Consider the following 22838-nt stretch of genomic DNA (forward strand, 5'->3'; position numbering starts at 1 on the left):
GTAGGCTGCTCACTGGATGAGGATCTGAAGGACTGCCAGAGGGTGGTGGTCTGTGGCTCAGTGTCAGGATGGAGATCAGTGAGCAGTGGTGTCCCCCAGGGGTCAGTACTAGGATCTTTAATATTCTCATTGACATTGACAGCAGGGTTGAGTACATCCTCAGTAGTTTATGGATGACACCAAGCCATGTGGTGTGGTCAGCATGCCTGAGGGATGGGATGCCAGCCAGAGAGACCTGGACAGGCTGAGTGGTGGGCCCGGAGGAACCTTATGAGATAAAGCAAAGCCAAATGAAAGGCATGCACCTGGGTGGTGGCAGCACAAGCTGGGGGTGTAAGGACAGAGCACAGCCCCTGCCCCTCTGCACTGTGAGGCCACCTGGAGTATGTCCGGATGTAGAGCCCTTGGTACGGGAGAGACACGGACCTGTTGGGGCATGGCCAGAGGAGGGCAACAAGTGTTCCCAGGGATGGAACAGCCCTACGAGGACAGGCTGAGGGCTGGGGCTGTGCAGCCTGCAGAGGGGAGGGCTCTGGGGAGAGCTGAGAGCTGAGAGCGGCCTTCAGTCCCTATAAAAGGGCTGTGAGATGGGGACAGACTCTTTAGCAGGGTGTGCTGGGATGGGACAGGGGGATGGGATTAAAGGAAGGCAGGTTTAGACTAGATATTAGGAAGAATATCACTATTAGGAAGTTTTACACTACGAGCAGTGAGGCAGTAGCACAGGTTGCCCATAGAGGTGGTGCTGCCCCATCCCTGCAGACAGCCACGGTCAGGGCATGGGCTGTGAGCACTGCTGGAGCTGTGGGTGTCCCTGCTCAGCACAGGGGTGACACTAAACGGCCTTTAGGGTCCCTTCCGTCACCATCCCGCGCTTCCAAGCAGCGTTAAACGAAAATGGAAGGTCAGCGAGGCTGCATAGGCGAGACAGTAGAACTGACTGTAGGGAACGATGGTGAAGAAGAACAGGAAGCGCTTCAGGCCGAGCAGGGGCCATCCCAATCGTGAGCGCTAGAGAGAAAAGGTCCGAAAAGAAAGAAAGAAAGATAAAAGAAGGCGGTACGTGGAAGGGCTGAGGGGCTCCCCCCGCACGGAGCGGTTCCCCCGCCGCCCCCGGCCCCGTCCGCGCGCGGTCCCCATCAGCGGCGCTGCGGTTTCCGGAGGGGACGACGCGCGGCGGCACCGCGGGAGCGGCCGGAGGGAGATGGCGGTTGCACCGTCCGGCCGCCGCGCTGCCCTGGCCGGGCCGAGCCTGCGGGCTTCAGGCGGCGGCTGCGGGGCGGTGCGGGGCGGAGGGAGATGCCGAAGCTGCGCGGGGAGGCGTTCTGGAGGGAGACGCTGCGCGGCGCCCACTACGTGGTGGCTCCTATGGTGGACCAGAGCGAGCTGGCCTGGAGGCTGCTGAGCCGCCGGCACGGCGCCCAGCTCTGCTACACGCCGATGCTGCACGCCCAGGTCTTCCTGAGGGACGCCAACTACCGCCGAGAGAACCTGTACGGCGAGGCCTGCCCCGAGGACCGGCCGCTCATCGTGCAGGTGGGGAGGGGAGCGAGGCTGCCGGGGCTGAGGGCGGGGGGAGGGCTGAAGGGGAATCGATGCGAGGAGGAGAGGCTTTGCTCCGAGGGCACTGAGGCCGTGGCACTGCCCCATCCCTGGAGGTGCCGCGGGGCGGCCCGAGCTGGGGCACGCAGCCCACGGCAGAGGCTGGAGCTCGGTGACCCTTAAGGTCCCCTCCGACCCGAGCCGTGCTGTGGCTGCTGGAGGCATTGAGGCCTCTGCTCCTCGCCCTGCAGCCCTGGTCGTGCCCCACCTTGTTCCACGGGGAGGAGCGCTGGTGTCTGAGGAGCTCTCTGAAGCCATGAGCTCAGTGCTTAGCTTTAGTGAAAGAGACAGAAAAGCAAACGCAAAGGAGAGGGGACGTGCTTCAAAGCTTTCTGTGTTCCTGCCTCTGGAGCATCACAGAATTGTAGGGGTTGGGTGGGACCTCTCGAGGCCATCGAGTCCAACCCCAAGCAGCTCCCCAGGCCAGGTTGCTCAGGTAGGCATCCAGGTGAGTCTTCAGTGTCTCCAGAGGAGACACCACGGTCTCTCTGGGCAGCCTGTGCCTGTACTCCATTCAGGTCCTAAAGAGAGAGGGGCTCTTGGCACTGCAGCACAGAGCAGGGAAGGATGGGCAGCACGAGCCCGGTGGTTCTCACAAAAGGAGCAGCAAAATGGACGAGGGGGGATGATCTCTGGCTGCGAGAGTCTGACTGACTTTGGCACTGAGCTGTGCTGAGTGGGGGTGAGGGAAGGGCTGTGCCTGTAGTCAGCTGCCAGGGCTCTTCTACAGAACAGCTTCAGGACAACCTAACTTCTGAATCTGTTGATGTGTAGCTGGAGTCTTCTCGGGATCCCGAGACCCGCAGGTAGCTCCTTTCTTCAGCACTGCCTGGACGTGCTCCCACAGTGCAGCTGTTTGTTCTGCAGTGGATCTCAGGGGCTGTCCCCTATTACCATATGTGAAAGATTCCACAAATATTTCTTTGCCTCTTCCAGTGCTCATCTTTTTTCATTTCCTCACTGGGAGGTTGAGGCTCTTTAGATGATCAGCATCATCATCTGTTCATTTTTAATTATTTTAGCTGGGAAGTGGCAGTGGTCGTTTGGAACTGTGCTTGTTTTCTGGAGCAGTGGATTGCTTTGACAGTACATCGTGACCCGTTGGCAGTATGTGGGGAAAAAAAAGCCATTGCCTGCTGACTGCCTTTGTCTTTGTCTCCTTCCCAGTTCTGTGCCAATGATCCTGAGGTATTTGTCCAAGCAGCGCTCTTGGCTCAGGATTATTGTGATGCCATAGACCTGAATTTGGGCTGCCCTCAGATGATTGCAAAGAGAGGTACGTGCAAATTTGAACCCTGGATAAACAAAGATGGGTCGTGTTTTGAGCATGTGCTTTGGCAGCAGGGCATTAAGGTGAAGGAATAAAGACTTGGTGGGGGTGGCATCAGCGCTGTTGAAATCAGACTTAATTACACCCACTTCAACAGAGCTTTGTAGTACCTCAAGCAAAATCAGGGGTGCTAGTAATTCCTATTTCTCTTGAGCAATAGGTCTTGTGTCTAGAATGTCCTTGAAAAAAAAAATCACTGATTTCAGTTGATCAGAGAACAAAATCACAAAACTACACTTAAAGTACCACTGTGCAGGTGCTCAGCATGCCCCGATTCCTTGATGCTTGCACAGAGTTAATTCACAGTAACATGGAGAGGATAAAACCTGCTGAACCCTTAGGGGTGTTGCAAAGCTGTGTGTCAAAATCCATAAGCTGTGTATGAAAACTTGGGATGCTGAGGATGGGTTTGTTCTGCTTCTGTCAGCGAGTGTCTGGATGTTTGTGTATGGATGATGTGTACATCAGGACCTTATGCTTCTGCACAGCTCCACCTGATGCTGTTTTATTATAGGTCACTACGGAGCATTTCTGCAAGAGGAATGGGATCTTCTTCAGAGGATGAGTAAGTTTTCAGGGAGGCTTCCTTTGAGAGGGAATAGGTTGAACTCAGCAGTAAGAGGAGGTGTAGGGAGGAAGGGGCAGAGCAGGAGGAGTGCAGTGTGCCATGGCAATGGTAAACGTGTGTCAGTGGTTAAGATGTGATGGGGGAAGTCCTTGGAACTGAGCGTTAGGTGTGGTGGGAAGGTTGGAGCTGCTGCATTCAGAGCACTCCATGCCTCCATGTGAAAACACACGCTGTGTGCTCCCCACTGTCTGCAGTACAGGAGGGATTGCAGAGGACTCTGCTGATGGTTTAAGCTGTGAGATCTGTGGTGTGGTTTATTCCAGCTGTTCCCATACCACACGATGTCTGACCCTCACAGCATCATGCTGCCCACTTCCCACCTTTCCCATCTCTCCCAGTTCTGCTGGCCAACGAGAAGCTCTCTGTTCCCATCACGTGCAAAATCCGCGTTTTCCCAGAAATTGACAAGACAGTGAAATATGCACAGATGCTGGAGAAGGCTGGCTGCCAGGTGAGGAGCTGCTCCCTGCCCCGGGGCATCGGGCACAGCTCGGTGTGAAGCATCCTGTGATCTGTGGAGGTGAATGAGCTGCGTTGCTTTACGGACAGGGAAAATGCAGTGTACATATCGGCATGTGTCGTGGGCATGCTTGGTTACAAGTGTGACGTGGTGAGCATCTCCATCTGACACAGAGCTGCAGGAGGCAGCATGAGTGCATGGGATCCACAGAGCTACTGGAAGTCAAACAAAATTCAGTATGGCCACCAGCAGTTAAGAAATAGGCTCACTGTCCAGGATCCAGGTTCAGTGAGAGGAGGCAGTGTGCTGTTAGAGCCAGTACTCACAGCACTCAGGCCTTCTGCTGAGGGGCAAACCAGCTGGATATATCAATAGGAACCAATGCAATAGGTTTAGGTTTTCCCTAGCTCTGCTCTGTGGCATGAGTAGATGGTGAAGCTGAACAAAGCCCAGGACTGCGTGGAGCAGGTGACCCCGTGATCCCTCCCTGCTATACCAACATCCTTTCATAAAGCACTGGGAACTCAGCAGTGTCTGTGAAGCGTGTGGGATTCAGGGCAGTCTTCAGTCAGTGGATTTGTTCCAGTGGTTCACACACTTAAGAAGTAAACAGGACGTTGTGTTCCAGCTGCTGACTGTCCATGGCCGTACGAAGGAACAGAAGGGACCTCTTGCTGGCGTGGCATCCTGGGAGCACATTCAAGCTGTCAGGTTAGTGAGCTTGAATGCACAGTGGCAGTGGAGCATCTGTTTGTGTGACAGGAGTAGAGTTTGTGGATTAACTCCAAACAGCCTTTCCTCATTCTCATCTGGTTTATTCACTGATGCAGAAAAGCTGTGAGCATTCCTGTGTTTGCAAATGGGAACATCCAGTGTCTCAGTGACGTGGAAGAGTGTATCCGTAAGACAGGAGTGCATGGAGTCATGAGTGCAGGTAAAGAAAACGAGCTCTTACTGTTAGTAGATGAAGACATAAACTGTTCTGAATTGTTCTGTTGAACTTGTAGTGCCATTGGGTGGAAGGCTCACATCCAATTACTCAGCAAAAACTCTCCCGTGGCCCTGGAATGTTCTCGTGGCATCTGTTCATCAGTGGAATAGTTTTTGAATGGGCCTTGGTGCAGTTAAGTGTCCTCAGTGATGATATATTCCTGTGGGTGATTCAGTTGGACAACTGACTGTACTACAAGAATCAGGAGAGACATCAGAAAAAGCTTCCAAAAAGCAGTGGAGGCTATGGCCTGGGACACTGCAGTCTTACTTTTAAGAAAGCACTGATTAACAAAGGTTTGTCGCACTGGTTGAGCATTGCTTAGTAAGGAGCAGTATCTGCATACTGAAGCCAAACAATTGAGACTATAAACTTAACGTAAGACACTCATTTAATAATTGGCATTGACATTTAAAGACATATAATAATTGGCATTGATTTCTTTTTTCTTTTTTTTTACTTTTTTTTACTTTTGTATGAAGAACTTAATTTAGTATGAGCTATTGAACTCAAAATTGCATTACGTATTAAGTGTTGTGAGGTCAGGCCAGCATTTGTGGAGCCTCCATTCTTCTTTGTGTCTTGTACTGGCTGGTACAAGCTGGCCAAGCTGCAAGAGCATAGCTTTTGTTGTCTGTTTCAATCCTGAAAGGAAAGTTTGAGTATTTCTTCTCATTTCCTAGAGGGTAATCTTCACAACCCAGCTTTGTTTGAGGGACGAAACCCATTGGTGTGGGAGATGGCTGAGGAGTATCTGGAGATAGTGCAGAAGTACCCCTGTCCATTGTCTTACGTTAGGGCTCATCTCTTCAAGCTCTGGCATCACACGTGAGTATCTCCAGGACATTCCTGATGTTTTCAAGGCTCACATTCTGCTTTCCAAGTGTCTGGCTTTTCTATACAAGAATTTGTTAGACTGGAATTAGTGTCTTGAAAGGTTTCCTTTCCTGGACCTGCCTGAAGAGAATGTGGGCTGAAGCCTTCAGCCTTCACTGCAGGAAAGCAGAGCTTGGGGAACAAAGGAGTTACCAGGAGATAAATTAAGGTGTGAGCTCAGAGCACATTGGCTGCTGTGTGGCAGTGCATTCATGCACTTCATGGCAAACACAAGCTGCCTGCCTCCTCATCCTTTGTGTCAATCTGTCTTGCATTTCTCGTGCAGTAAGAGCACGTTCATGAGCAGCTCCTGAGGAGTAGTTAATGCGTAGTGTGCTCGTGTTCACTTATCTCAGAGTGCCTTCTTTACATGCCCAAAAGCACAAATATTTACCTGAAAAAATAACAGTTGCCTGGATTTAAAACAAAGAAGATAAACTCCTACCACAGGCAAGCACAGTGAGCAGACTCCATAGAAAGCTTTTACAAAGACATTTTTAGATAATCTTAGACTGGGAATGATGACTAAACATGACTTGGTGTTTGGCTTTTGCCTCAGGCTTCAAGTTTACCAGCAGCTGCGTGACGAATTAGCAAAGGTGAAGACCCTGGAGGGAATTGTAGATGTCAACAGGGAGCTGAAGCTGCGCTGCCAGGTACCACGGTGGGCCCTGCTCCCCCCAGCAGCTCTGCACGTGGTGGGGATGTCTGTTAGACACCTCTTGTGTAGCTTACCCACAGTGAGAAGCCCAAACAGCTTTGCATTTAGGAGTTAGAGATCTGCTTCATTCCTGTACTGTTAGAGGTGTTTGTTTTGCTGTTTGATTTTTGTTTTGCTGTATTTAACCATCAATGAGTTTGAAGGACACTCGGTGGTTTCCTGGAGCTGAAAGTACTCCTTAGAGTTTTATTTCCTGAGAAAGCTGACTGTGACCCTGTGCTGCAGGAAGAGATAGCGAATCAGAAAGAAGGAGAGAAGCCAAAAGAGGGGTTGCCTTTCTTCCACTGGATCTGCCAGCCGTACGTCAGGCCGGGGTGAGTTACCTGTGTTAACACAACTGCTTTTCCTGCCCATACCAACAATGCAGAGTGATTCAGTCCTGTTTTAGGCCCTTGGGTGTGTTTGAAAACAGATGAAAACTCCAGGTTATTTTTATTGTCTTTCTCCTCTTTTGTTTCTCTTGTTTTCCTGGTTACTGTTTTGTTCAGGGGGATGTTATTTATCATATGTATCATCTCCTTTAGGTTTCTCTTCCTCTAGAAAGTAAAAAAGCAAGAATTCCACTGTACAAAGAGAACTTCACAGCGAAAAGCAACGTCATCTCCTTGTAATTTGGCTGTGATAGGAATTGTGTTTTTCTGTAGGCTGACAGTGTCCAGGGAACAGCTACTTCTCCCTTTCATCAGCTTACAGTGATATTCTCCATTTCAGGCCAAAGGAGAGATGCAAAGAGAACGGAACCAAGGGGACTGAAAAAGGTGTGCGAGGGAAACGCTCTCTGGAAGAGGAAGAAGATGGAAATTCTGAGCTTCTGTCAAAGAACAAGCAAAAAAAGAAGTTAAGAAATCCAAATAAAAGCTTTGACCCATCTTTAAAACGTAAGTTACATCTATTGGCATGAGTGCACTGCTGCCACCTCTTTCTTGGCCGTGTGTATGCGGATGTAGAAACTTCCTTAAGCTAGGGTGGATGTGGGGCAGGTTGGTTGGAGGCAGCATGATTCAATTTGTGTTAGCTTGATAAGAAACCTCATCACCAAAGGGCAGCTCAGCAGTCCACAGTAGGCAATGTTATTAAGCTCAAAATGCTTTACAAACGAGGCAGTGTTGGTTAATGGTATTGGGAATGGAGATTTCCTGTGTGTTTCAAGTATATTTCCACCTCTTTTGCACTGGAATTGAGATTAATTTTTCATATTTGCATCTAACTTCAACACAACTTAGAAACTCAGTGGATCTTTACCTGCTCTGCACTGCTCATTTGGTACTGTGTTTCAATTTTGAAAAGAGATTCCCTCTGCCTCACACAGCAACGTGCTGTGTCTGCTGCTGAATGTTTAACTGTACTCTCTCCATGTGGAACTCATTGCTGAAGTCAGATCTCTGTCTTTTCCAGCTAAATATGCAAAGTGTGATCAATGTGGAAACCCTAAGGTGAGTCAGTGTCAGGAAAGCATTCTCACCAGGTGGGGCTGTGTCAGTGTCAGCAATGGGGGCTGCTGCCAGGGGCTGTCAGTCTGTTCCAGCAGTTATTGTGAGCAGCATTCAGCTGGGTCTCAGCTTTGGGCTGCTGCTACAGGAAGATTCCTTGCTGTGTTCATTAATGGGAAAACAAACATTGAGCTTTGGGGTGGTTGGTTCTGAAGCCATGGTTTCATTGCTGGAGCAGTTAACAGCTTGGGCCTTCAAGCAGAACTGCTCACAGTGGAACTTGTTCTCATTTTTGTGTTGCATTTGCATTGCTGTAATGTTGTAGGCAGCTCTCAAAGGGGTTAGAATGGGCCTGTGTTGTCTTTCTAAGCCGTGTTGGGGAGGGGTGAGCAGAGTAGGAACCACAGAGCAAAGCAAAACCCAAACACAAAGATGGTTCCAATTGGGGTGGAGCAGTGAGAAGGGTCAGACTTTATATGAAAATAGATACTGAGGTATATTTTAAGCTGCAGAAAGAGAAGAAATGGATGTGGGCAGATTGATTGATTGATTTTAGGTACAGTTCCAAGCACCTGCTGAGCACCTTGCTTCATGTAGTTCTCTATAGAGAAATACAGCAAGCTCAGCTGCAGCAAACATCACAACTCGTGTTCCAGAGTGCTGACAGTGTTTCCTGTGTGTGGTGTGACCCAGAACAGTGCTGGAGCAGAAGTGGACTGTGGGTTTGGGGGGTGGTTGTGGGTTTGATAGCTGTCCTCCCTGCTCTGTCAGCTTTGTGAGTGAGGTGTGAATGCCTCCAGCCTTTTTCCAAAGGTCTGAATGTGCAGAGCTGGAGTGCTGTTGTTTAATTATAGTTAAATATATATCTATCTGTGTTTATTTTTGCTAATGAACTGATGTAAGCTTCTTTACATCCCCACCCAGGGCAATAAATGTGTTTTTAACATGTGCCGAGGCTGCTGCAAGAAAAGAGCATTCAAAGAGACAGCAGACTGCCCAGGTAAGCACAGCTGAGTGCTCTGCCCTTAGAGCTCAGTGAGAAATGCCTGATGTCACATACAGTCACAGTGTTGTGTCTTAAAATCTGCCCCCAGTGCCCATTCAGGAGCTGCTGGCTGCAGAGCACTTCTTTCCCTCCCCAGGCTTTGGGATGGATTCTTGTTCTCACTCCAGGGACTGCTCTGCTCCATTTCCCCATGCGTTCACCTCCTTTCAGTTTCTCTTTTTTTCTTAGTTTTTAATTTTCCCCCCCCTCCTCCGTGCTTCCTCAGGTCACGGATTACTTTTTAAGACCAAATACGAAAAATCCCTTTTGTGGCAGAGCAGTCAAAGAGCAATTCCAGCACCAGAGCTCAGTGGGAGAGGAGATGTGGATGGGGAAGAGACTGCTGCACTGGAGGACACTGATGAGAGTGCAGTGTGAAGCTTTGGGAATGAACCAGGAGCCTCTGCCAGGCCTCTGCTTCCCTGGGCCAAAGAACCTGCCACCGCTGGAGCACGGGCAGCTGTGTGAACCTGTTCCACAGGTTTATTTTAAGTTCTGGCCAAGTGTTATTTAAGTAAAAAAACAAAACAAACTGCTTACTCAGGGAAATATCCTGCATTTGAAATAAAAAGAATGCAACTGATCTTCTGCTGTGTTTCTAAGGCTGAAAACGCTGCGTGGAGGATCACACTCCCACCCTGGCAGTCTGGTTTCAGATCTCACAGCACCAGCACACGATCTCATCACCAAATCCCCATTGTGAGGAAAGGCCCCGAGCCGCTGTGGGGTGCAGGTCAGAAAGCTCCTTAGATGTGGCAGTCTGAGAAGGACACATTGCACACCATCAGTGGTTCAGGTGCATTTATCCCCATCCCCTCCTGCACAGCCTTTCTTAGCACACGCTGCAGACACACCAATCTCCAGCGCTCCTGTCCCACTGCACTGCTGCTAACACAGCTCCCTGCTCCCTGCCACGCATCACTACACCACTGGAAAAAAGATGCAGCCTGAACCTCCATCAGACATCACAGATGATTCTAATTTCTTTCTAAAGAGGACGAGGGTATCAATTTCTTAACAAGCAGTGCTTGTGAACCAGGAGACACATGAGCAAAGCAGGGCCATTTACCACTGGTGCTGGGCACACGTGCATTACCTAGGGATTGCTTCCCCCTAATTAGTAATTACTCCACTCATCTCCAACCAAACAACATCACAGCCAGCAAACTGAGCCAGATTATGTCTTGTTTTGTTTGTGTTTCAAAAACTCTCAAGAAGAAATGAAGCACTCAACTTTAATGGGGGTAAGGGGAGACAGTGCTCTGCAATGTAGAACCGTGTGAGAAAATGATCCTCAGTCACAGGGATGAGCCCTGCAGCCCAGAATTCGTGGGTAAATGTATGGGTCTCTTCAGAGGCACTCAAGAAAGAGCAGCAGTAGCTTACCTCACAAAAGGAGGCAGTTGGCTTCATCTGGGAACCAGCCCATGGCACAGCAAGAATTAGTAATAAAACCCAGCTGGATGTCAGCACATCTTTACAAGGCACAAAGTTTATGGACACACAGAGCTCACAGTTACATCACCCACACGTGGACGGAGCTCAGCAGTCAAAGCTGTGCATGCATCAAATAATGGAGAACCTCTGTGGGACGAAGGGCAACGAGACTGCCAAGCCCAAAGCACCAGGGGAGGCAGCTGCTCAGCTCCTGGGTCAGGCCACCTCTTGCTAATGAGGCTGCCCTTGAGTCTGTGGCTCAAAATAATCAACAGCAGCCACTAAAGAGAGACAGGAACACAGAGTCACAGTAGGATGAGCTGAAGCACAGCTCTCTCTCACAGTGCAGAGAGTACTTCACTGCTACTTTCTGTATCAGCACAAACAGTGCAGGTAAGAAAATACTGCTCTGTGCCTATGAAAAAATAAATACATGTATTGCCCACAGCTCACACAAGAGGGAAGCAAACCAAACCACTGCAGAGCACTGCTCCCCCACTGCCATCACTTCACAGTGACAGAGGAGGTGATGGCCTAAGAACCTCCAGCACAAACTAGCAAGGCTGAGATTTTACAGTCTTTACATGAAGAAATAAATGCTTGAACAGCACGTGCTACACTTTAATGAAGTCTTTATCAGAAGTGCCCTTGCTGTTATTAAAGTTTGTCTTAAAGTTTATCCTACACTGCCTTTCTCTGCCATCCACTGAAGTCTCTCAGGTGACAGCAGCTCAGCCACGGTGATGCTGCACTCAGCCACACTCCAAGCACAAAATAATCTCCTCCTCACAGACCTAAAACGTTGGCAACACAGAGCACTGTGTCAGGCTCTGTCCAGACAACGACCAAACACCTGCAACTGCTCCAACATAAATCTCATAATGACAGTTTCTGCAGTATGACTCAAATTACTTGAGCTAATTAAGGGCGAGCTACCTCTGCCTAAAAGTAAGAAAGACCTATCTTCTTTCCAACAAACTCATTAATCTCCAGCCACGTCAGGTAAAGGAGGCTGAATTCACAGCACATGAGCACACCAGCAGTCCCAGCCTACCATGGGGACCTCCCTCCTCCTCAACACAAGTACATGAAATCCACTTAACTAAGTACCACCAAACACATCCTGAACACACCAACGTGCCACACCTGGCACAGAACCCCATCCATGAACTTGCTTGGTGCTCCCAGAGGATCACTCCACGCTCATCCTACGTGTCGTTATTTTCCCACACGTTACTTTTCCCTCCTAGAAATCCGAGGCAGCAATCTTTCAGTGGAGGAAACAGTTTATGACTGCAGGTTATGCAGAACTACAGCCGTGCTACATTGTGTTTTCTGGTTCTTAGGCCGGCAGGATGGTAGGAGTGAAGCAGGAGGTGGGCAGTGTTTGAAGGCAGCCCCGACTCACACCTCCCCAGAGCCACCACAGCTTCGTTCACAGGTTACAGAGTTCCAAGCCAACACTTCCACACCAAAGCGTACACTGTGAACAGTGCCACGAGTTCAGGAATAACAGCAAAAAAAAAAATGTCCCAAAGAGGCTCTAAGTATTTCTGCCTGCAGAGAAGAAACTCCCCACCTCTGCCCTGGCTGTGAGCTGCTTTGGGCCGCAGCACGTCAGGAGCTGTTGTTGCCACCTAGTGGGCCCAGTGCTGCCGGCAGAGGGATGCTCTCCCTCAAAGCAATATTGAAAAGGCCAAAAGTTTCTATTTATAACAGAGGATCCCTCCAGGAGAGGCAGAAGCAGCCTAACGTGATGCACCTGACTGAACTGCAAAACCATCCTTTCAAGGGCAGAGCATAAGATCTTTTCCTCAGAAGTGATCCCAGTTCAGGAAGAAAGTACTGAAACAACTGTTTGTAATAGCTCCGAGTGGCTCCCCTGCAGCACGAGCAAAAAGCTTGAGTATTACTTCAGTTCTGCAGAGATGCACAGCAATCCACCTCAGAAGTCCATCAACCAAAGACCTCCCACGATCCATCACTCCCAATTCCAGAACCTGAGTCACGAAGAGCACAGAGGGAAAGAGCACTGTCACAGTGCAGCAGCTGCACACCCGCAGAGGACTCCTGCTGCCAGAACACTGCCTCAAACGGCACTTCCTTCAGAGTTCACCCACCCTACAACTCCAAACAGACCAGAAGGACACGTACAGCTGTACAGCAGCCTACAAGACACCTCCAAGCTTAGCAGAAATGTGGTAGCTTGACATCAACACCCCTAGAAATTAATTGTAAACACAAAACTCCAAACACTTACAAAAAAAAACTTTCCAACCCTGCTGTTTAATGCACTAGGTATAACAACATTTATTATTATTATTAAAAAAGCATGAACAGTAACATCTGGAGTCAGCTGCCAGACCAGCCAGGCCTGGATCCAAATTCTCAGCCTTCCTTACAGATAAGATGAACACGAAGCTGCAGTGACTTCACAAAATTCAGTGCACATCTCCTTTCAGTAACACAAAACACACACACCCCTGGGCTGCCAACTTTAATCCCTTTATAAAAGGAAAATGGGAATAAATGCACCTGCAGAGCAGCACCTACAGACTGCTTTAAGCTCTGCCCCAGGACCTGCATGGTATTCTGTGGCATTTACCTGCGCTGCCAGAAGTGACTGCTGCACGTGTTGCACACCATCACACACTGTGGCAGTATGATCAGACACAGCAGGATTTGGAAAAGGAAGAGATTTACCACTGTGATAAGGGTGGGTCCCAAAGCCAGGTCATGCACAAGAGGAAACACATCAGGAAATGGAGACCAAAGAATAAAAACAGGGATGGAGGAACACACAGCACCCTCAGATAAAGGCCTGAGACTGAATGCACGGAAACAGCACCGCTAAGGGTTTCTCAAAGTTAACTCCAACCAGAACTCCAGCTCCATAACTGAGAGCAACGCACTTAAAAGAGTTTATTGGAAATAAAGAGAAAGCACAGCATTGCTCAGAAACAAGGCAATACCTCCCAGCCAGTGACATTCACCTCAGACCACTCCTGCCCGTTCAGCTCTTAACACTACCTGTTTTTGCAGCTCAGGAACAAGAAAACTAACAGCAGCTGAACAAACCTCAAATCAGCATCTGTATAAATAATCTGCCAACACTTCATGGAGTGACAGATGAAGAAGGAAGGGAAGAATCCTACTAAACCTGAAACGATGACCCACTGCAGGGACGCTGTTTGAGAACGAATTTCTTTTTGAGGAGAACTGAAGTTATTGGAATATTATTATTATCCACCATCAGCCCTGGCCCTCTCCATCCAAGCACAAAGTGAGGGAGGCAGGAACAGTCTGTGAAGCTCAGCAGCTTGTGGGTGTGACACTGGACAGAGTCCCAGGGGGACCACTTCTTGGTAACCCATGAAGTTTATCACATGTTGGTGCTCATTCTGGACTGGCTGTTAGCTGGAGTCAGCTCCCCTTGGCTACCTTCTCTCGGAGGAGACTGCAACAGAAAGAGCAAAGCACAGCCTGGTTAGTGATGTGTAAACAGCCCACAGCATGCTTCCAGGGAGGCTGAAGGGAACACAGACAGGTGAGGACAAGCAGGATAACAGCAGCAGGAGTGCACACCCCCACATTCACACATGATGATGGATTTGCAAAGCTTCACATTTACAATTTCTACAGTTCAAGTTCACAGTTCCTATGCAGGTTGAGCCAGATGTTTTTAAACCACTCTTTGTTTATACACACAAGGCTGCTGAATCTTATCTGGCACTCAGTTATCACCGAGATGAACACACTACAAAATTTAACACATTGTGTCCTATCCTCCTTGTTGGCACTCTCTACATCCTGGAAGGAATACTGCAAACAATTCATGCATTATTTTCCTTCCTCTATTAAAAAAAAAAGTTGCTTCACAGAATCACCACTGTAGGGGTTGGGAGGGACCTCTAGAGATCATCAAGTCCAACCTCCCTGCAAGGCAGCTCCCGAGGCCAGGCTGCACAGGTGTGTGTCCCCTTTCTCTGGTTTTAGTGAGATAAAAAGTACGTGTATTATGATCTGGGCAGAATGAATGAGAACCAGTGGAAGCACAATTAACTCCAAAGGACACTCTGGATGGTAGCAGCAGCTCAGTGCACTGCTGCTTCACGTGCCCACACCTTGACGTGGATCTGGTTGCGCAGGACGGCGGCTCGCAGGATCATGGCTTTGGCACGGCGCTGGAACTCTTTGCCCATCAGTAAAGACTTCTCAAAAGTGGTGCTGCGTTGGTCTACGTCTCGAGCATAAAGGATCTGCAAGGAATACAGGAGACTGTATGCAGGAGCTATGAGAGGGCTACAGAGCAGAAAGCACAGTGGAAGGAAAGTGGGGCATCACAGAGTCTGGAGATCAGCCTTGCTGAAAATACCCTTCACAATGGATGAATGCAGTTTCAAAGTATTGTAGGAACACAGGATTTTTCAACCTTAGGAGAGCTGTTCAGTTCATAATCTGAGGCTCAGATGTACTCACCTTACTGTGTGAGTCTATTCGGGCATTGATCAGCCCCTCCAAAATCAGCTGAGTAAGTTCATCCTCCAGAGCAGCCACTGTGGTATTAAAAGCAGTCGCCATCTTGTGCATATCTGCTGACACATAGGGGCTGAAGTACTAGGAATAAGAAAACACTTGGTTACCAAGGGGACTCCCCATCCTCTGAAACACCATGGAAGACAACAACAAAGAGATGGGCAATCCCAGCATTATCCACCTCTTAGGACTACAGCAACAATTACCTGAATAAGGGCACGATTTCGGATTTGAGTATAAAGTGTCCTGACGTGAGGGGCAAGGTACATATCCAGCAGCAGGTTGTCCTGTGCAAAAAAACACATCAGAAGCTCAGACACATTCTAGAAAAAAACACATTATTCCTATGTTCTTAAAAATATAAATATACTTAACCCTCAAGGATATTAACACCCACTATAGCAGGGCAAAAAAAACAAAACAAGAACGAATGAGAGAATTTGCAATGTATTAAAGAATTCAAAACGCTTAAAAAATTGTATAATTTCTCCTCAACATCTGTACCTAAAGTACTCTCAGGTTCCATTTATCACATGAGGAGGTAGAAGACACCACAGAAAATACAAACAGGAAACACAGTTACTGTTTCTCACAACAGACATAGGGAAGGAAACTCTGAGAGTCTGCTCTTGTACTGCTCCCCTGCAACTCACCTTCATCTCATCCAGCATCTTCAGGCATGAAGCATATTTAGATTCATAAAACTTGAAGATGATGTCACGAACCTGTGGCTCCAGCTCCAAAAACAATTTGAAGGAGCTACAGATAAACATGGCAGTGATCAGACCTTGGAACCCACCACTTCACACCCCACAACCTCATCACTCTGAAGTGCAAGAGCACAAACTCCAACTATCATCTGGAAACTCCAAGAACTGACTCCCTAACAGACCTCAGAGCAGGAGGGCTGGGAGCCTGGAAGACAGAGATGTAGCATCAGAGCTGTGGTAAAAGAAGCCAAAAGACTTCTGCCAAATCGAGTAGCAGAAACAGGATAAAGTCAGAATTAAGCTATACAACTAGAAAACAGAGGCCACATCTGTGTGTGCATAGCACTGTGTCCTTAGCCAGCTCTGTGATCCTGTGCAAAGCACAGCCTTACACTAAACACAGCACACCCAGTGCAGGTTCATATATATATATATATATATATATATATATACATATGTATATATATACACACACACACAACAGCTTTGGGAAGAAGATCTCTCTTAAGTGTGGGAGATCTTCAGAATGCACACTGCTTGTCAGTGCTCTCCCAGTTCTCCATCCCAGAATTCTGAGCCCTGGGATACAGCCAATAATATCAGTCAGGGTAACAACCCTTTTTCCACATCACCTTAAAATGATTGCCTCCATACCCTTAGCTGTAATGAATTCAGTACCACAGTCATTCAATCTATCATACACAAATATCTATTCTTCCAAAGCCTGTAATTCTATTAACCTTGCATCTGTTGTAGCTAGAATACATTTTAAGTCATATTAACTGTTGTATTAATATGATTAACATAGACTGGAAGTCATATCAAGGTAAATCATCCAGCAGCTGCCTCCTAGAGGACTCCATCACTCCGAGTACCTGAGCTGGGCCACTACTGGTGACAGGAAACAGGGCTACACAGATGTTAGATTTGATGTGGGTTGGAAATTTCTGTTAGAGTACCTCCTATGACCAACACTGTGTTCTGTCAGGGATGGTTCCGTTTATTCTGTCTCTCTAGTATGAGAGAGCTACTGGTCTTTCCAGAAACCACTCCCAAAGTGCCACATCTACAAAGGATGCCCCGTGGCACACAGACTCATGACAAAGCATCACCTACCTGCTGGAGATAACATTTCGTTGCAGCTCCTGACGATCAAAGGTAGCAAGGGCACAGAGACCACCATACACAGCTACATTGCTGGGAGATAACAGCTGGAGAGAGAGATTGAGAGAGCACACTCTGAATGGTAACACTGTCACTCACTAATGAAGAGGCAGGAGGCTGAAATTAAGTATTCTACTCCAGGCCTTTCCTTTACCCATTAATAAGATCAGTCTTTGTCAAATGTAGTGGAACCACTCAGCACACTCTCAGGTATTCTCCAGAAGCTGAGGTCTCACTGTCCACTGCTAAGAGCAGCAGCCAATTCCAGCAGCCAGTCTACTGGCCAGGCATGACAGGTACACAGATTTCACAGTCAATGCCTACGTGATCCAAAGCAGACCACTCAGAGAACTCAAGGACAGAGATATTTGTTCAGTTGTGTTTGATTTGTTGTTTTTTTTTTTGTAAGACATGGTTCACAACACCACCAAACCATCCAGGATTGCTGTGAGGATAATCACAGTACCTGAACTTTACAAACTAAGATTTAGAATTGTATTCCCTCCAAGCCCACGTAGTTCCCTCATGGTCCTCACCTCAGGGAAATCACAGTGATCAAATGATGCCAACAAGAAGCACTTTGCTGCCTGTTTGTACTTCCGAGCAGCTAGTTCAGCCAAGCCTGGAAATCAGGAGAAGTTAATCCTCTGCTTATGATAGATTACAAGTTAAGAAAAAAAAGTATGAAATCTCTCATTGTAAAAACTGTAAAAGGGAGTAGAACATGCACCCCTAGCATTGCTAATGCCTTCACTATTGAAGTGAAGCATGATTCTCAGACAGTAACCAGCATCCTTTAAAAGACACTGATGAGAGTCCCACCTCATTAAATTTTGCATTTCTGGTGAGAAAATAAAGCTTGTCAAATACGAGAGGAAAAACATAAATCAAGCATGTTCTGCCATTTAGGATTCCTAAAGAAAGATAAGAAGAAAACCAGGCATACAAAATACAAGAAGCTGAAGGATTCCCTCACCTGCTGCACATTTCAGTTTAGTGAGAATTGCTTGTGTCTGGCTGTCTCTTTCTCCTCTTTGCTACAGGATGAGAAAAAGCAGTAGTGAACAAAGCAGTTTGAAAACCATTTTGATTAGAGATGTCCTTGGGATACTTCACCCTAATAATTGATTTGCAAATACCAACAGCAAGATAACTTCATCTTATCTATCTCAGGAAACATGGAATAAACTGAGGACAAGAAGTCTCTCTGCTTTCACCATGAGTAATATTTCCTACATGCATATCATAGGAGATAATTAACAATGAATCTCAGAAGGAATAGTATAGGAGACAGGGAGAGGCTAGGTTAGAAAAAGAGTAGACTGTAAGATGTAGCAAGTCTTAGAGAGAACAGTTCCTAAAAAGGGGAATTGAATAAATTATTTTACAAACTTTGGAGACAGAAAAGAAAGGGAAAATTCATGCAAATTAAAAAGCAGGACCTTACTTCTGCAATTTCTGGCGTAGACTCAGCCTTGCTTACATAGCTCAGAACATGAGACCAATTTTGGAGGTAGACACTGACCTGTGGAGAGCCAGGAACAGCATGGAACAGGCACAAATAAATGGTGTTTAACAAGTAATACAATTGTGGATACAAAAGGTGCAACCACAGCAAAGTACAGGTGGACTCCATAGCAGATGTCAGAAGGACACCTGCAGCTTTTCCTACCTTGATGACATTGAGACACATGTTGATAACATGCTTAGCACTGGTGCAGTAATCCCGGGCTCGTGAGTAACACTTGAGAGCATTGCTGAGGTCCCCACAGTCAAGGTAATGATCACCTAAGTCATCGTGGCCTCTCCTGGAGCACAGGGATTAAAATAATAATTAACTGTGTGCTTAGAAAGGACAGGGGAAAAAAAAGGGACAGAGTTTGTTCTGAACAAGCAACTCAGCACACTGACCTAAGGCGCTGAATGCAGCTGACATTTCGTGTTTGGTGCCAGGAGGAGCAAAGTGCTCTCCTTTGCTCCAGCAGAGCCTTTTGCATCTCACCTGATGCTTTCCTTGATGGAGTTCCCTTTGTAATTTTTCAGATCTGTGTCAAGTTTCTCCAGTTTAAGAAGAGCTTTTTTGCGTGTAGCTTCAACCCAAGCTGTGTCAAGAGGAGGAGGTTCAATTCCACTGTCAGGGACAGCATCAGGAGTATTCTGCAGCTCTCTGAAAGAGTTTGATCTGATAAATATCCTGCAAACTTTTCTGAACCAATATCTGAAAAGTACCACTGTTTCCCTAGAAACAGTACCACCATGTGCACCAAACAGCAAAGAGAAAACACAGGCAGTGGGAAACGATGGAAAGAGAGAAAAAAGAAAGAGAGAGAGGCAAATATTTAGACAAGGTTTTAATTCATGAATACAAGAGCGCCTAGAAGAAGCTTCAATTCCATAATTTACCTAGGGAGTGCTCATTAATATCTGGAAGCAGTTGCAAGGATTAAATTTCTCTCCATATCTGCCTGTAGCCCTTAAGACCCCGTGACTTCAGAATGAGATACAAGGTGCCTAAGGAACATTTTGGTGTTACACACCAAGCTCCCCAGGATTCCTGTGCTCTTAGTACCTGGTGGCCTCAGACAGCTTCCTGTGGATTTCTTCATACACATCAACATTGAAAGTCCTCTGGACAAACGACAGAGCCATCTTGAGAGCTTCCACCCGCAGCTGTGGGCAGTGATCAGCAATAAACTGCAGCCGCTCAATCCGCATCAGTCCGCTGTAACTGGATGCATACTGCTCCAGGTCCTGCAAGCACAGCTCAGCTTAGGAGGCAAAGATGCAACATGAAAGGAAGACAGTGACCACGACCTGCACAGGCTTTCCTGCAGGCTTGGCCCCTACATGGAGACCAATACGACTCAAGAAAGAAGTCAGGTAACATTATTCTATCATTTCTATTTCTTCAAGCGTAAGTAAATTGTAATGTACCACAAAATCTGAGGAATTACCATTCTGTTTATTTTTTCTGTAGTGCTGCTGCTAATTAAAGCTGCTCCTTTTATAACCTAACTACCTGTTAATAATTTTTTCCAGATTTCATCATTTGTACTCAATTTTCCTAAACCAGACATCCATTCCAGAAATAGTTTTTCCTTAAAAAAAAATCACCTCCAAATGACAATTTGCATTCTTCTGCTATTTCCTTCGAGAACTATGAGGATCTCTTGCTCCTGAGGAAGGATCTGAGGTTTAAATCCTGAGCACGTAACACTGTCAAGCCTACTCTAGTGCTCAGCTTGCCTGTCCACTCTGAAGTTGCATCCCATATCATGCCCATCTCCCCCACCCCCATGTGCCTAAATTAAGATACAGCTACGAATGTTAAAGTACCACTTCCTAACATGATTCTTACTTGATTCAGCACCAAGAACAACCTTGCTCTGAGACTGAGACAGGGCTGCATGCACAGGAAATCTGACTTTAGAATTCCTGCCTCATTGGAGGAAGAATCCAAAAACACAAAGGCAGGAGGAGTCTTCCTCCCACAGACTCATGCGTGACAGTGCACAACACTTCTGAAATCATGGAGTAACTTCAGTTTGCTCCTCTCAGTTATTTGAATGTCTGAAGAGAATTATGGTCTTTCAGTTATGGTAAAAAAGAAAACCATGAATTTTTGTGGAACTCTTAGATGCTGCAGCAGTAAGAAAGACAAGAAGGCTGCAACATAACCATCTCTTTAGCTTCAGAACAGAACTGAAAGGCACAGAAATCAAACAAGGAGTCAGGCCACATGCTGACCAAAAAATCAAATAAAAAAGGAGGAAAAAAAGAGGTGTCTGTGCAGTAAAGAGCGAATGATCATATGAAGGAAATTACAGAAGGGGTCATCACTGTTCTTAGCCCATTACGCATAGAAGAAAATGCATTAATCTCTAAATAACAATTTGACAGGAGGCAAAACAAAGAAGTTTCTCAGAAAACGGAAAGGAAGAAGCTACACCAGAAATGTAGTCCTTCAGCCCTCAAGCAGCACGTACCAGAGTGGGGTTTTCAACTACATAGTTGATATCAGGTGCATTTTGTTGGTCTTCTTGTGGATCTACATCAATCTGCATGGGCTCCACTGCACCCTGGAACAGCAAAAAGCATAGCTGTTTCTTGCTCAGATGTAATAAGCTGTGACCCAATGTACTTGGTGAAATACATATCAAATTTTAGCAATGGAAAGAAAAAAAAAAGCAAACTCCCCAAGCTCAGCTCCTAGACAGGTTTAGGACTTTTCTCTGTCAACACTTGCTCAGAACGAAGCTTTTCCTAAATAAGCCACGCTAATGCTCACCATTCACACTGAGCATTTGACTTAGTTTGGTAGATCATCAAACGAGAAACTGAAGAAGTCAACAAATGATTCTACAGAGCACCTCAGGCACTCATGCTAAACTCCAAATCACATTCCGTTTCTCCCTCCTGCGTGAGAGCAGGCATTAACACTCAGCTCATGAAGTTCCAAAACAGTGGGGAAAAAAGTACCCATACAAACTCACCAGACCCTTTTAAAGCTGCTTGTATGCTTGAAAGTAAAACTTTGAGGAGACAGAGGGGGACAAGACAACTGTTACACTTTTTAAAGTCCAAAGAAACTTGAAAAACACAATGCAGATGTTGTGCTAAAATGCACCTGCACTGTGAAAAAAAAATCTGCCATCCTTTGAACACCCTGCTGCTGTTGTCAGAGAGCAACTCTGCTCAGATCAAACACACACACACCTCAACACTGATGCGAAGTCTTTCAAACCTTGAAACCAAAACAAATGCAGTTCTGATGAGTTTGTTTCCTGGTTTGCTATTTTCTCCATGAAGGAAAGGAGAACACAAGGGAAAGTCTGATTGTTCAAAGCTCAGGAAAACGATGCATAAAATCATTTAAGCCATCATGTATTGAGACCATTAAGTCTTCCACTGACATCCACCTTTTCTCTTATAAACGTAATCAGTCAGGTCGGGCTTTTTAGACCACACTTGCCTAGTACAGCAAAAATCTGACTCCTTCAGAATCACCATTACGGAATCTAACGATAACTCCAGCTGGAGAAATCAGACTTGCACCTCACTAAACTGGTAGGCTATTGCTTTGCCTTCTTCTCTAAGCTCCCGGGCACAGAAAAACATGAAGTCCCACTTGGACAGGTAAACTCAGATGCTTCCGAGCTCATTCTTTGCTTTAAAAAGAAGACAGAAGACTTATTTAAGAAATTCTCACAACTCAAACCAATGTGCTCTCGCCACAATTCCGAGCCCACGGGAGCGCCCTGTAGGCGGGTACAGACCCACAGCCCCTCACCCCAGCAGGGGATTCGTGCCTGCTAAGGAAGCCGCGTAACTCGCAGCCCGTTGCGACGCAGAAGGGGCTGTAGTGAGTCCCTGCGGGTGCACCTGCGTCCCAGAGTGCCCTCCGCCCGCCGCTCTATCGCACCTCCCGCCCGCCCGGCCCCGCCTGTAATTCCGCAAACCGCCGAGGGGCGCTCGGTAGGAGCCGCTCCACGCGACGCGGGCGGACCTCAGCGGAACGATGAGCGACCGCACCGCGAAAGCGGAGCGCCGGGAGCGCGACGGAACCGCAGCGTTGGGCCGCCAGGGAAGGCCACACCGCGCCGCCCGGAGGCCACGGCGGAGTAGGGCCGCGGCAGAGCAGCGCAGGGCCACCCAACGCCGCGCAGAACCAACACCGAGCGCGGCCGGAACGGAACGGCGGCGCCGGGAGCGGCGGGAGCGGTACCTGCAGGTTAAAGACCTGGACGGGCAGCGGCATCCTTCCCTCACCACCGCCACTTCCGGCCGACCTCCCCGCCCCCACCGCCAGCGCTGCTTTCACTTCCGGGTCGCGCGGCGCGGCCGGACCGCATCCGACAGGTGAAGCCCTTAAAGGGGCCGCGGCCCGGCCCACCTCCCCGCTGGCACC

At 47.6% G+C, this 22838-nt stretch overlaps 2 protein-coding genes across 3 annotated transcripts; one reads left to right on the forward strand and one right to left on the reverse strand.

Annotated features, from left to right (window-relative positions):
- The first annotated feature begins 1216 nt into the window (after window positions 1-1216).
- On the forward strand, window positions 1217-9660 carry DUS1L (dihydrouridine synthase 1 like). 2 transcript variants are annotated; one of them, XM_065735253.1, is made up of 13 exons: window positions 1217-1536; window positions 2770-2878; window positions 3447-3497; window positions 3899-4011; window positions 4634-4731; window positions 4851-4954; window positions 5695-5839; window positions 6447-6543; window positions 6834-6922; window positions 7320-7486; window positions 8004-8041; window positions 8963-9038; window positions 9310-9660. In XM_065735253.1, the coding sequence occupies exons 1-13, from the start codon at window positions 1300-1302 to the stop codon at window positions 9459-9461; spliced, it is 1476 nt and encodes a 491-aa protein (XP_065591325.1). In that variant the 5' UTR covers window positions 1217-1299; the 3' UTR covers window positions 9462-9660. The 2 variants fall into 2 exon arrangements, with proteins under 2 accessions (XP_065591325.1, XP_065591326.1); XM_065735254.1 differs by having other exon boundaries at window positions 1218-1536; window positions 4649-4731.
- A 3758-nt stretch (window positions 9661-13418) lies between these two features.
- Window positions 13419-22731, reverse strand: GPS1 (G protein pathway suppressor 1). The gene is made up of 14 exons (XM_065735256.1): window positions 22656-22731; window positions 20917-21009; window positions 19500-19681; window positions 18933-19097; window positions 18603-18738; window positions 18378-18455; window positions 17907-17967; window positions 17467-17552; window positions 16883-16977; window positions 15710-15815; window positions 15263-15343; window positions 15000-15137; window positions 14645-14779; window positions 13419-13977 (listed from the first exon to the last, which is right to left on the reverse strand). Exons 1-14 carry the CDS (start codon window positions 22686-22688, stop codon window positions 13903-13905), a joined length of 1464 nt encoding a protein of 487 aa, XP_065591328.1. The 5' UTR covers window positions 22689-22731; the 3' UTR covers window positions 13419-13902.
- Between the last annotated feature and the right edge of the window lie 107 nt (window positions 22732-22838).

The sequence above is a fragment of the Cyrtonyx montezumae genome, unplaced genomic scaffold (assembly GCF_038088225.1).
Source record: "Cyrtonyx montezumae isolate F1298 unplaced genomic scaffold, pur_monq_1.0 scaffold_19, whole genome shotgun sequence".
Taxonomy (NCBI): Eukaryota; Metazoa; Chordata; class Aves; order Galliformes; family Odontophoridae; genus Cyrtonyx; species Cyrtonyx montezumae.